The sequence below is a fragment of the Pangasianodon hypophthalmus genome, chromosome 25 (genome assembly GCF_027358585.1).
Source record: "Pangasianodon hypophthalmus isolate fPanHyp1 chromosome 25, fPanHyp1.pri, whole genome shotgun sequence".
In the NCBI taxonomy this organism is placed as follows: Eukaryota; Metazoa; Chordata; class Actinopteri; order Siluriformes; family Pangasiidae; genus Pangasianodon; species Pangasianodon hypophthalmus.
The window spans coordinates 13,154,873-13,168,526 of NC_069734.1; the positions used below are offsets into that span (position 1 = coordinate 13,154,873).

Genomic DNA, 13,654 nt, shown 5'->3' on the forward strand with positions numbered 1-13,654 from the left:
TTTCAAAGCACAATCAAGAAGATGAGGCCTTATATGTGACAAGCAAAAATGTGTGTTCTCCCACCTTCTCCAAGGTCTACCAAAGGACCCTGAATGATCAGTGTTTCCAACCATGTCTTGATGAAGAAGCACCGCTTTATCCTTGCAGTAAAAATGCTTATCATTCCTATGATTCACCTACATTATTGTTAAGCAAAACGCTGATCATTAGAATGCGGCCTTAAAGAGCAGCACTGCATTCCATGGTACTGTGAGTGTGTGTGTGTTTGTGTGTGTGTTTGTTTGTTTGTTTATGTGTGCTATATACTGACTGATTCGCTCTCCCCCCCCTACAGAGCCCTCTTTAAGAGGGACCAGTCTTGGTGCGTAGCATCGTTTTGCCCTCAGAACAATGGACACATTTTTCCGTCGTCATTTCCGGGGGAAATGCCGCGTGGCAGGCCGGCGTCGGCGCACCAGCATGGCAGTGCCAGGGAGTAAAGTGCGGCGGCATTCTAGCGCCGGTCTGCCCTCTGCAGACCTCATGCAGAGACGTAGGTCCAGTGTCCAACTTCAGGCAAATGCTGTGGTCCATAAAAGCGGTGCTGTTACCCAAAAAAACACAATCACGCAGAAACATTGCAGCATTCCTGCTCAGCTGCTCGGCCCATCTCTTTTGCTTGCCAGCGTCATCCAAATGAGTGAAAAGAAGGAAATGGACGAAGGAGGTGAGAGAGGACAGTCCTCTGCTTCAGACTCACAGAGCAACAGCAGCTGGGAGGAGCCTGAAGAATCAGAAGTTGAGCCCTGTGCATCGTGGTTAACTCAGAGTCTGTTAATAGCAGACAGCATTCAGCCCCGCCCCTTCATCCGTGCGCCACGCTGTTTACGCCGAAACTCCTCCCACTTGCTTCCAGCCGAGGCCGTGTATCATGGCCCCGGCTACTACGGGCTGTACGGGCGTTACCGGAGAAACAGCCAGGCGTGGAGGGCGGCGAATGTGGGGGTGGGGCCTGCATGGGCAGGGAGGCAGGGCTCTGTGGCAGCTCGGGCTTACAGGATGGGCTCCCCCTGGTGGCAGGAAATGTACTACAATCCAGAGACGGACACATGGAGTGGGTTCCTCTCGTATGTGAAGGTTTAAGTATTGTGTGTGTGTGTGTGTGTGTGTGTGTGTGTGTGTGTGTGTGTGAGTGTTTTTGAGAAGATTTGAAGGCAGGTCTTATGTGGAAGGTGAAGGTGTTTTTCAGAATATCGGGACCGATCCTTGCTGTATACTTATCAAACACACACACACACACACACACACACACACACATACACACACAGTTCTTTCTCCACCTTGTAGTTGTGTTGATAATAATGTGTGCACTTTTGCCTCCCACTCCCTCTCAAGTATTCAATTGCTAATTAGATTCATATATTTCTGATCTGATCGGCTGTTAAGCATCTTTCTTTTTCTTTCTTTCTCTTTTTGTACACAGGAAGGCCATAGCTAAGTCAGGGCTCCAGCATTTGCCGTCTCAGCCCAGCAGTTCACTACTGGCCAAGTGTGACTCGGACAGAGAGATACGCAGCACTGTGGACTGGAGCGTGAGTTAACACACCACACACACAGCCATAACAAACAATGAGGTGGACTCTTGTTACCATACACAGTGATACATCCTGTTACCAGTACACTGATGTAGAATACACCAACAAGAGGCTACATCATTTTGCATATGTGCCTGGTGGTCTGGGAAAACCGGCAAACAGCTAAAAAAAAAAGATTTTAAAAAAAATCTGGTTTGGGGCAAAATTGAGTTTTCTTGCCTACAACGTACTTTGACGTGTCTACTTTCAGAATCCATAAATATATTTCACTAAAATGATGCAAAAGTTTTATTTACCTTTTAATCTTACCGTGGCTTTCTGCCTGCAGAGCTCATGTGGGATAAGGAGCCAGTTTAACAAACACTGTGGTATAAACAATGTGTCTGCATAAAGATATCTAAACCCTCACTAGCTAAGCATGATTTCCTCACACAGTGAATGTCACACTTTGATCTAGTTGTTCGATAGTTACATAAACAGACATTAGCCCAATAGCACAACTGTGTATAGTAGAAAATGTTAAAATTTGATTATGAAGGGTTTTCCCATGACACCACACAGTTGTGGAGCATACCCATGAACATAGAGTTATCCCTTGTATTAATTATCTTTAGTATTTAGAAATGGACTTCCCCATTCCTCTAGGTCATCTCTTTTTATTTTATTACAGCAAGGTATCAGTGTAGTTATGAATTTTATTTTATGTGTAATATAGTAAATAAATATTGTAAAATGTATAATATAGATATATTGTCTCTTTATAATAGTTGCTTAAATAGCAATATCAATATCTGAAACATTTATAGAAATATAAATAAGCCACCTGCATGATTTGGATATATGATAATAGTCTAACGTGTTAATGGATGTGATGGAGCTAAACTGTTTATGTTTCAGGTTTACAGAAGAAAGTCATTTTTAACACTTTAATTTCATCTCATTACATCCAGGGTAAAATGATTTATAATGTACAGTAGCATATGTAAAAGATAGAATATTCTTTTAAAATAAAAGAAAAACTTTAATTAAAAAAGCTTTAACAGAACAATGGTTCCTAACCTGGGTCATTTAACTAGTTCTCTAATATGTGCAGTATACACCAATCAGCAATGACATTAAAAACACTGACAGGTGAAGTGAATAACACTGATTATCTCGTTACAATGGCACCTGTCAAGGGGTGGGATATATTAGGCAGCAAGTGAACAGTCAGCTCTCAAAGTTGATGTGTTGGAAGCAGGAAAAATTGGTAAGTGTAAGGATCTGAGTAACTATGACCAGGGCCAAATTGTGGTGGCTAGACGACTGGGTCAGAGCATCTCCAAAACATCAGGTCTTGTGGGGTGTTCCCGGTATGCAGTGGTTACCTACCAAAAGTGGTCCAAGGAAGGACAACTGGTGAACTGGCGACAGGGTCATGGGCACCCAAGCAAAGGCTAGGCCGTCTGCTCTGATCCCACAGAGGAGCTAATGTAGCACAAATTGCTGAAAAAGTTAATGCTGGCTATGATAGAAAGGTGTCAGAACACACAGTGCATCACAGCTTGCTGCATATGGGGCTACGTAGCTGCAGACTGGTCAAGAGTGCACATGCTGACTGCTGTCCACTGCCGAAAGCTCCTACAATGGGCATGTGAGCATCAGAACTGGACCATGGAGCAATGGAAGATGGTGGCCTGGTCTGATGAATCACATTTTCGTTTACATCATGTGGATGGCCAGGTGTGTGTACACCGCTTACCAGGGGAAGAGATGGCACCAGGATGAAGGCAAGCTGGTGGAGGCAGTGTGATGCTCTTGGCAATGTTCTGCTGGGAAACCTTGGGTCCTGGCATTCATGTGGATATTACTTTGACACGTACCACCTACCTAAACATTGTTGCAGAACAAGTACACCCCTTCATTGTAACGGTATTCTCTAATGGCATTGGCCTCTTTCAGCAGGACAATGTGCCCTGCTACACTGCAAAAATTGTTCAGGAATAGTTTGAGGAACATGACAAATAGATCAAGGTGTTGGCTTGACCTCTAGTTTCCCCAGATATCAGTCCGATCAAGCATCTGTGGGATGGAGGCCCCACCTCGCAACTTACAGGACTTAAAGGATCTGTCCTGTAGGTCCAGATACACCAAAGGTCTTGGTGCCAGATACCACAGCACACCTTCAGAGGTCTTGTGGAGTCAATGCCTCGACAGGTCAGGGCTGTTTTGGTGACACAAGGGGGACCTACAAATTATTAGGCAGGTGGTTTTAATGTTATGGCTGATTGGTGTATCTATGTTTTTTTTTGTTTAGCATTTTAGGTTTATAGTAAGAATGCTCCAAGACCAGGGATAGGATCCACAGCATTTTTTTTTTTAAAGTTTTTGCTTGATTTTACAGTGCCTAGACAGTTTAGCAAATGAGAGACAATTGTCATTGCCTTTCTGTTAGAAAGCAAGTTCACCCGGTCATGCTATTTGATGCCCCGCCATGGGGGTTTACCACTTTCACACATGATGCTTTTCACACCTGAGTTCAGTTGGAGCAAATCACAAATCACCCTTTTTAGGGGAACGAGAAGTGGTTCTGGACCACAACTGTGGGAATTGGTTTTACACTAGACCAGAGGTATCAGACTCTTGAGTATCAAGAAAACAAGCCCAGTCATGTATATGAGTTCATCACCTGCCTGTAAAAAGTGCAAATACCACAAGGCAAGATAGAGACATTGCTGTAGTGTGTCACTGTATTGAAATGTAGAAATTGTGTATTTGTGTTTGTGTGCAGGAGTCAGCACTGTATGGCGAGCACATCTGGTTCGAGACCAACGTCTCTGGAGATTTCTGTTACGTCGGAGAACAACACTGCTACGCCAAGACACTGGTGTGTGTACAAGTTTGTGCACATGTGTGTGCGCATGTTTGTGTGTGTGTGTTTGTGTGTGTTTCAGCAAATAACAGCATTCTAATTCCAACCCAGCTAATATGCTGAGAGAAAGAGAAAAACAGTTTATGGTACAGAGGAAGTGAAGAAGAAAAAGACCAGAACCTGACAGAGAGAGGCAGACTGAGGATGAGAAACAGAACAGCATTTAGGAATGAAACAAGAGAAGAATGAAGGAAGAAGGGAAGGGAAGAGATTAACACTGGGGTCGCTAGGTTTTTACTTGATAATATCCGGTTAGATTTCTCTTTCCTCTCTGTCCTTAACCCAGGTCTCAGGCAGGTGGTGGAAAAGAAAATACAGTACCAGCTGAGATGAGAAGTAACTCACTAGAGAGCTAACTTGATATGTGAAAATGCTCTACTGTTCTACTGTTAGCTTGGTAACATTAGTAACTAACAAGTTATTAATCTAAGTTTATTACATGTCTAAAAAGATGGCTAACTAGCAGTCAAATCAACACATCCATATCAGACTGCAGTGAAGCGCCGGCTTTGGGACGTTATGTTTATAGCATGCTTGTTAATTAATGTTGTTAACCTTATCTTGATCTCTATAGTGTGAGTCATCTCAAAAAGGAAGGTGTCTGATTTAGACTTCCATCTATACACAGTAATTCACACCTCTGTGTATATTTCGTTTCCTGAAGTTTAAAATAGACATTAACATGCAACTGCAATATTTCATACATTTGTGAATGTTTTAATTTACAGGCTTAAATGTTTTGTGAATTAGGATTTTACAAGTTTCATTTTACAAGTGAATGAAATATTCAAGTTGAAAATCTTCACTTTTATACATAGTGTAATTTGTTGAGAACAAAATGATGTCACAATGGTCAATGGAAGTCAAAGTCATCAGCACACTGAGGGCTGGATTCAAAATCACTCTGAAAATCAAAGTAAAAAATTGAAATTACAGGCTGATCCAACTTACATGAATTTCATCACGGCAACTTGTAATGTAAGTCAGTAGTGTGTATGGCCCCAACGTGCCTGTATGCACCCCCGACAGCGTCTGGTCATGCTCCTGATGAGATGGCAGATGGTGTCCTAGGGATCTCCTTCCAGACCTGGATCAGGGCATCAGTGAGCTCCTGGACAGTCTGTGGTGCTACTTGGCGGGTTCAAATGCTCCTTTACATAATGTCCCAGAGATTCTCAATTGATTTCAGTTCTGAGGAATGTGACGGCCACTCAGTGGCATCAATGCCTTGGTCATCCAGAAACTGCCTACACACACTGGCTACATAAGGCCGGGCGTTGTCATGCGCAAGGAAGAACCCAGGGCCCACTGCACCAGCGTAAGGTCTGGCAATGGCTCTGAGGATTTCATCCCGGTACCTAACAGCAGTAAGGGTTCCGTTGGCTAGCGCGTGGAGTATATCCAAGGATATTCCTCCCCAGACTATCACTGACCCACCGCCAGACCGGTCATGCTGGATGATGTTGCAGGCAGCATAATGTTCCTCACGGCATCTCTATACTCTTTCACGTATGTCACATCTGCTCAATGTGAACCTGCTCTCATCTGTGAAGAGAACGAGCACCAGTGGTGGACACGCCAATTCTGATGTTCTCTGGCAAATGCCAATCGAGCTGCACGGTGCTGGGCTGCAAGCACAGACATCGGGCCCTCATGCCACCCTCATGAAGTCTGTTTCTGACAGTTTGGTCAGAAACATGCACACCAGTAGCCTGCTGGAGGTCATTTTGTAGGGCTCTGTCAGTAGGCCTCCTGTTCCTCCTTGCAAAAAGGCCCGTCTCCCGGTATCTCCTCCGCGCTCTTGAAACTGTGCTGGGAGACACACCAAACCTCCTTGTGACGGCACGTATGGATGTGCCATCCTGGAGGAGCTGGACTACCTGTGCAATCTGATTGGGTTGCAGGTACTGCCTCATGCTACAAATAGTGACATGGACCCTAACAAAACACAAAAATAGAGACAGGTCAGTCAGGAAGGATAAGGAGAGAGCAACTGTCTGTGACCACCACCTGCAAAATCTTTCCCTGTTCGGGGGTTGTCTTGCTGTTACCTCTCCAATGCACCTGTTGTCACTTTCATTTGCACCAAAGCGGGTGAAACTGATTCACACTCACTTATGCTTCCTAACTGGACAGATTGATAACCCTGAAGTTTAACTGACTTGGGGTTACAATTTAATGATTAAGTGTTCCCTTATTTGTTTTGCGCAGTGTGTGTGTGTGTGTGTGTGTGTACATATATATATATATATATATATATATATATATATATATATATATATATATATATATATATATATATATATATATATATATATAGATAGATATATATAGATATATATATATAAAATAAAGGCAGTCTGGTTGCATTCTGATTTCCAAAGTAAAAATCACAAAAGTTTTTTTTTTTTAATTCCATATGGGCCTCAGAATCAGAAGTAACACACTGCCCTCTGGTGGCTGAGTTTAAAATTGCACACTTAACACTCACTCCAGTCTTTACCTATTCAGTTCATTTATTTGTAAATTTTTAATGAAGCAAGGAAAGGTCTTTTAATCCCATTTGACCAACAGCAACCTGATTCAGTTTGTCATACAATGTTTCTTTATTGCTTTATTTTAGAGCACTTTTTATACATTTAGAGCACTTTTTATACATATATATTCATGTAGGTCAGAGTGCAAACAAATAGTAAAAGTAATTCGATTCTGACTTCTACAGTTTTGAAGTGTAATAACAAAAGCAGGCCTCTCCACCTTTTTGCTCTTTAACAGAGGGGGTTTCTAGAAGGCTGACCTTTGCAGACTTCAGATCTTAAGTTAATTAGAAAGATATGCAGTGAGGAACACAGGTGCTAAACCATTAAAAGTGTTATATACAGTAGAACAAAAGAGTTTTGGGGAGTCGTAGAGTACTTGCTGTTTGGTTTTGCTCCATCACTGCTCAAATTTATGGCAGTTTCTGTTCAGCTGGCATATTTGTGCATTTATCTAAGCTGAATTATAAGTAGTTGATTTTTTTTCTTCCATTTGGTTTGTGCGGCAGTATAAAGGTTTCCTCTAAGTTTTGAATTCAGGACATAAACCAGATCACTACAGAGGTGATGATGTGTGTGGTGTACATAATTAAGACATATTTTAACATATTTTATTTCATTCTTAATTTGGAGGCTAATTTGAAAATCACTTTTATGTCTAAGCATTTAGTAATGACCAGATGTGAGTTTGAGAGTAGACCTGTCAATATGTTGCTTAAAATCAAATTAATTATCAAATTCTCCTAGATTTTACTAAACTGCATGCCATTACTATTTGAGGGGTCATCAATATGCAGGTTAAAATCACCTGTGATGATAATCTTATGATCGCTGATAGACCTGACAGCATTCAGCACATTTTTCTAAGAGGTCCCTACACTTGGGAGGTCTGTAAATAGCCCCTAAGAGCACTGCCGTTTCACCCGTAATACTGAGCGCAACACATTAGTAATGTCGCTGAATCACTGTCACTCGGCCAGGTTTCAGTTAAAAGCACAAAATCAAGCTTGTGATCTTTAATAAGATCTTGAATCAAAAATGATTTGTAATTTACTGACTTTGTGTGTAGTACAGCAAATTCCTTCTTAGTATTTACAGTATAACAAGGTTCGTTGAGGGGGTACTAGTTTTTAAATTATGCCATGTGCATTTTAAGCACATTTGTGTTTCCTTGGAGGAAATGCTTAAAATTTCATAGGAGGGGATTTATGATTGGAGTTTAAAGGCTCAGTGGTAGAATGTGCAGAGGGTTTAGTACGAGGCAGGTTACAGGTACAGGTAACCCGCTCTTTATCTAACAGAATCCCTCTACGCGCCAGTCAATTGTTTAAGACAGTCATTCCAGCTCAGCTAAAACCGCAGCCCAAAACAGTTCCCAGTTATTAATAAAACCAATTCTTTTTTGAGCACCAAGTATTCACAGAGAAACATCTGCTAAAAGATTCATTACCTTCTCTGAAGGTAGAATGAGGTCCAGAAATCCTTCCTCTTGATGATGTTCTCTTAACTGAGACCCCCAAGGTGTTTTAAATCTCTAGATGTCAAAGTTTAATGGCATTTACTCCTACATGTAAGAAGACTTGGCACTCTTTGGCTCTTAGTAAAAGTTTAAAAATTTCTTTGTGATAAATTTTGGTGACACCAAAGTTTGGTGGCTCATGCGACTTTTTTTGATGGATTCTGCAGTATCTCAGACTAGATGCACTTCTCTGTTAAGAATTTACCTGTACTACCTTTACTTTAAAAGAGCAGCAGTGTTTTGACAGTGAACTATATTTTTCAGTGTAACAATGTCAACTTCAGATTTGTAATAGCTCTGTCACTGACTTTTCCTGTCTTTTATCACAAAATACAATGTTTAACTATTTATTTATGTCTTTATTTTTGATCTATTTCTTATGTCTGTTTCTTTCCATAGCAAAAATCTGTTGCTCGAAAGAAATGTGCTGCGTGCAAGATTGTCGTTCACACCATCTGTATAGAGCAGCTGGAAAAGGTGAGTGTTGTAGTGCTAGGTACTAGGGCGTATATGACATCACTGCTTCAGTCAACCAATCATATCCCTGCCCTCAGTTATCTCACAGGAAGACTTCGCTTCAGGGGGAGTGGCTTGATGAGCTGCCACACAAAGATCCATCTTTCAGAGTGAGACCACCACAGACCCCTCTCTCCACCAACCCTCCCTTGCTTTTCTCTCTCTCTCTCTCTCTCTCTCTCTCTCTCTCTCTCTCTCTCTCTCTCTCTGATTTTGTATAACACCCTATAGGGCTGTGGCTCCTGCTTTCCCCCAGTAGCATCCAGAATCCTACGAGCCCAGGCTGGGATTAAAAGATCAGTCACTCACATCCTCCAGTCTGAACAGAAACTGAGACTCTCTGATCCAAAGAGTTCTGTACAAACATGAGCTAACACAGGGGTTAGTGCAGGGGAACTGCTGAGTCAGCACAGGGGGTTGTAGGGATACTTTAACTACCCACTCTCAATACTGGTTTAAAAATATGTGTCAGTCTGGGAAAATCCATCACGTCGCTGTGGCTTAATTCTGGAAAAAAGCTAAAAAGAGGAAGACCCTGGTTTTGACCGAAATTGAGTTTTCTGCTAATGATGTACTTTATCACATCTACTGTAAGAAATCATAAATATGTTAAATCAAAAGGCGAATCTAACCTTGCCTTGGTGTCTGCCTGCAAAGATCATGTCATAAATGCAGTCAGTTCACCTAAACGATCTGTAAAACCTTCATAGCTAAGTGTTACTTCCTCACACAGTGAATGCCCTGCTTTGATCGAGTTGTTGAATAGCTACTTACCATAGTGAAATGGGCATTAGCCTAATCAGTTTCGTTTGTAATCTGATCGTGCGCTGTGACATCATCATCAAATCAGGGAGGAGCGCTTACACGCTCTGCACGAAGTTTTACAATGTTTAAATGATTAATAAAAAGGCATTAGTAACAAGAAGTTCAGCCAGCAAAATGGGCTGAATGATTTAGTGCTTATTTCAGCATTGATGTTAGAATGAACAGAGATCAGTGGTGTGAAGAGACGATGATGAGGATGTTCATGAGGGTATTTACATTCAAATCGGTTGAACGGTGCAGGAATTACAGCACTTTTGATATGTGGCCCCCCCCTTATTTTATGGAACAAAAGTAATTCGACAAACTAATCATAAATTAAATTGTCATTTTTAACACATGGTTGGAAATCCACTTTATTTAAGGACTCTTCCAAGCATTCACAGAAAGTTTTCTACGCCCCTTCTGACTGTTAACTTTATGCTCTTTGTCTGTAGCCATGACTATCGTTCTGTAAATGAATTTGCAGTTTCAGAGTCAGAGAACAAAACGCTCTTGCATCGTAGCTAACTGTGTTAGCACAGTGTTCTACTGCTGTCAGCTGAAAGGAAAAGTTGCCATGTGTTGGCCAGCGGGCCACCATATACATAAGAGAGAAGCTGCGGGCCAGTTAACATCTGTCTGAGGGCCAGACTTTGGACCCCCCTGATCAGAGTAATCATGTGATAATCATTTCCCATTGTAAACTCACTGTTCTTTACTATTTGACAGTAATGTTTTTCCACAAAGTTTAGGTTATGAATGTTCAGGCAGGTGGGGCATCTTTCAGTGGAATTAAAAAGCTAATATTTAATTGTTAATTTCTCTCTATTTAGATTTTCACATCTACAGTTTAGAACTATATACAGTCAGGTCCATAAATATTGGGACAGTGACACGGTTTTGGTAATTTTGCCTCTGTACACCACCACAGTGGATTTGAAATGGAGCAGTCAAGATGTGACTGAAGCGTAGACTTTCAGCTTTAATTCAAGGGGTTTAACAAAAATATTGCATTAACCGTTTAGGAATTACAGCCATTTTTTTACAGAGTTCCTCCATTTTCACAGGCTCAAAAGTAATGGGACAAACTAATATAATCATAAATATTAGGATTATTTTTATTACTTGGAGGTAAATCCTTTGCCGTCAATGACTACCTGAAGTCTGGACCCCATGGACATCACCAAATGCTGAGTTTCCTCCCTTGAGATGATTTGCCAGGTCTTTACTGCAGCCATCTTCAGTTGCTGCTTGTTTGTGGGTCATTCTGCCTTCAGATTTGTCTTCAGTAAGTGAAAAGCAGCTCAGTTGGGTTGAGGTCAGGTGACTGACTCGGCCATTTAAGAACATTTAATTTCCAGGCTCTTGGGCTGCTTTCACAGTGTGTTTTGGGTTGTTATCCATCTCTACTGTGAAGCGCTGTCCTATCAGTTTTGCAGCATTTGACTGAATCTGAGCAGAAAGTATAGCTCTGTACACTTCAGAATTCATCCTGCTACTTCTATCAACAGTCACATTATCAATAAACCCCAGTGACCCAGTTCCATTGGCAGCCAAACATGCCCATGCCATAACACTGCCTCCACATGTTTGACGGATGATGTGGTATGCTTTGGATCATGAGCCCTTCCTTTCCTTCTCCATACTTTTCTCTTCCTATCATTCTGGTACAAGTTAATCTTGCATCAGAACTGGTCAGGCTTTTTTTAGAGGTTTTTTAGCAAAGTCTAATCTGGCCTTTGTGTTCTTGAGTGTTACCAGCGGTTTGCGTCTTGAGGTAAACCGTCTGTATTTACATTCATGAAGGTGGCTCTTGATTGTAGACTTTGACAATGATAGGCCTACCTCCTCCAGAGTGTTCCTGGCTTGGCTAGATGTTGTGAAGGGGTTGTTCTTCAATAAGAAAAGAATTCTGCAATCATCCACTTTAGTTGTTTTCTGTGGTCTCCCAGGCCTTTTGGTGTTGCTGAGCTCGCCAGTGCATTCCTTCTTTTTAAGAATGTACCAAATTGTTGATTTGGCCCTCCTAAAGTTTCTGCTATCTCTCTGATAGGTCTGTTTTGGTTTTTCAGCCTAATGATGGCCTCCTTCACTTGCATTGGCACCTCTTTGGATGGCATATTGAGAGTTCCCATGAACAGCTACCAAATGCAAATTCAACACTTGGAATCAGCTCCAGGCCTTTTATCTCATTAATTTATCATGATATAAGGAGGAAACAGGCCACAGCTGGCCATGAAACCGCTCATCAGTCAATTGTCCCATTACTTTTGAGCCTGTGAAAATGGAGGAACTCTGTAAAAAATGGCTGTAATTCCTAAACGGTTAATGCAATATTTTTGTTAAATTGAATTAATGAATTAAAGCTGAAAGTCTACGCTTCAGTCACATCTTGACTGCTTCATTTCAAATCCAGTGTGGTGGTGTACAGAGGCAAAATTACCAAAACTGTGTCACTGTCCCAATATTTATGGACCTGACTGTGTATATATATATATATATATATGTATATATATGTATATATATAGTAGAAAATGTGAAAATGTCACCATGTGAAGGGTTTTCCCAGGCTGCCACACATATTTCCTTGAGCAAGTTTGTTGAACATTTTTTGTTTAAAATATTTTTTGGTTTACTGAGTCTAAAGATAATAATTTTTTTTCCATAATAATTTTTATTATTCATTTTTGCGCAATAAAAAAGTGAATTTTTCTCACTCAGGGTCTCTGTACAATAGCAATGAAAAAAATTATCAGTATTGAAAATGCTTTAAAGTGGAAATCCAGTAAATTTCAGTGCCATTATCACTCAAAGTAAATGGAATTCAGTCCAAGTTAGTTAATGGGCTTGAGAGGCATGCTGGGAGATTTCCTGCTGAAAGTTGTTAACTGAATGCAATAGTGCTGAAATTATTACTGAGGGATAAAATCAAATGCCAATGCAGCAGTAAAGGCACAGTAGGGTGATGGTCGATATGTCTCAGTTTATGTCCTGCTGAACACTCTCTGTTTTCCTTCTCACTGCACCTCTGCAAGGGTGGTCGCTCCTGTCCGTCAGCGTGGTCTGAGTTATCTGATCGCTTTAAAGTGCTTACTGGTGGTCTTGCAGCTAATCAGTGGATTTGCATGATGAATAACACGGGGCTTGTTTTTAGAGGTGTGGATAATATAAAGGTGAAATTGAGCTTTGATTATAGAGAGGTATAATCTTTAATATAATCACAGTTTACTAACAAACGTAAAGATCAGAAATGTAAACCGTGTAAACTGCTTTGATTACTTATGTATTTCTGTATGTATTTCTTCATGTATGATTAGTCACGATCAGGATTAGTTCAAGATCAGAACACTGGAATATCTGAAGATTTTTTTCTCAGGCATTAAAAATATTCATTTGTAAAGAAAAACAATTTTCTTATGAAAACAGCTTTTTATTAATTTTTTTTTTGTTCATGTTATCAAAAATCAGTATTATTCAGCTGGTTGGTTGGTCAATTATAAGGTTTCCTTGGAAGATTCAGGATCATCTCTGTGCATTGATATGAAATTTTAATAATTTTAATATACTTTGTCTGTTGTAGATCAACTTCAGGTGTAAACCATCATTCAGGGAATCAGGCTCTCGGAACATTCGGGAAGTAAGTGTACTACTGGACTTTGCTGTGACTTTTTTTCCCATTCTTCTTGCTTGATTTTCCTTATCTTTCCTTTTTCCATTGAGTGTTCTGAGTTTCATACAAACAGCCAGATTCTTATTTGTACATTGTGGTTGCTGTTAAAATGAAGCTCTTGG

The 13,654-nt window shown here is 40.8% G+C and overlaps 1 protein-coding gene across 12 annotated transcripts in view; it reads left to right on the plus strand.

Moving 5' to 3' along the window:
- The window catches only part of dgkza (diacylglycerol kinase, zeta a), a 150,949-nt gene that overhangs the window by 86,042 nt on the left and 51,253 nt on the right, over positions 1-13,654 (plus strand). For 4 of the 12 annotated variants that reach the window (XM_053229550.1, XM_053229551.1, XM_053229553.1 and 1 more), the window contains exons 2-7: positions 336-1,107; positions 1,464-1,572; positions 4,346-4,441; positions 8,942-9,019; positions 9,097-9,168; positions 13,443-13,499. In XM_053229550.1, the coding sequence (XP_053085525.1) occupies positions 392-1,107; positions 1,464-1,572; positions 4,346-4,441; positions 8,942-9,019; positions 9,097-9,168; positions 13,443-13,499 (1,128 nt within the window). In that variant the 5' untranslated portion in view covers positions 336-391. The remainder of the gene's footprint in view (positions 1-335; positions 1,108-1,463; positions 1,573-4,345; positions 4,442-8,941; positions 9,020-9,096; positions 9,169-13,442; positions 13,500-13,654) is intronic. The other 8 variants (XM_053229555.1, XM_053229558.1, XM_053229556.1 and 5 more) reach the window with 3 other exon arrangements.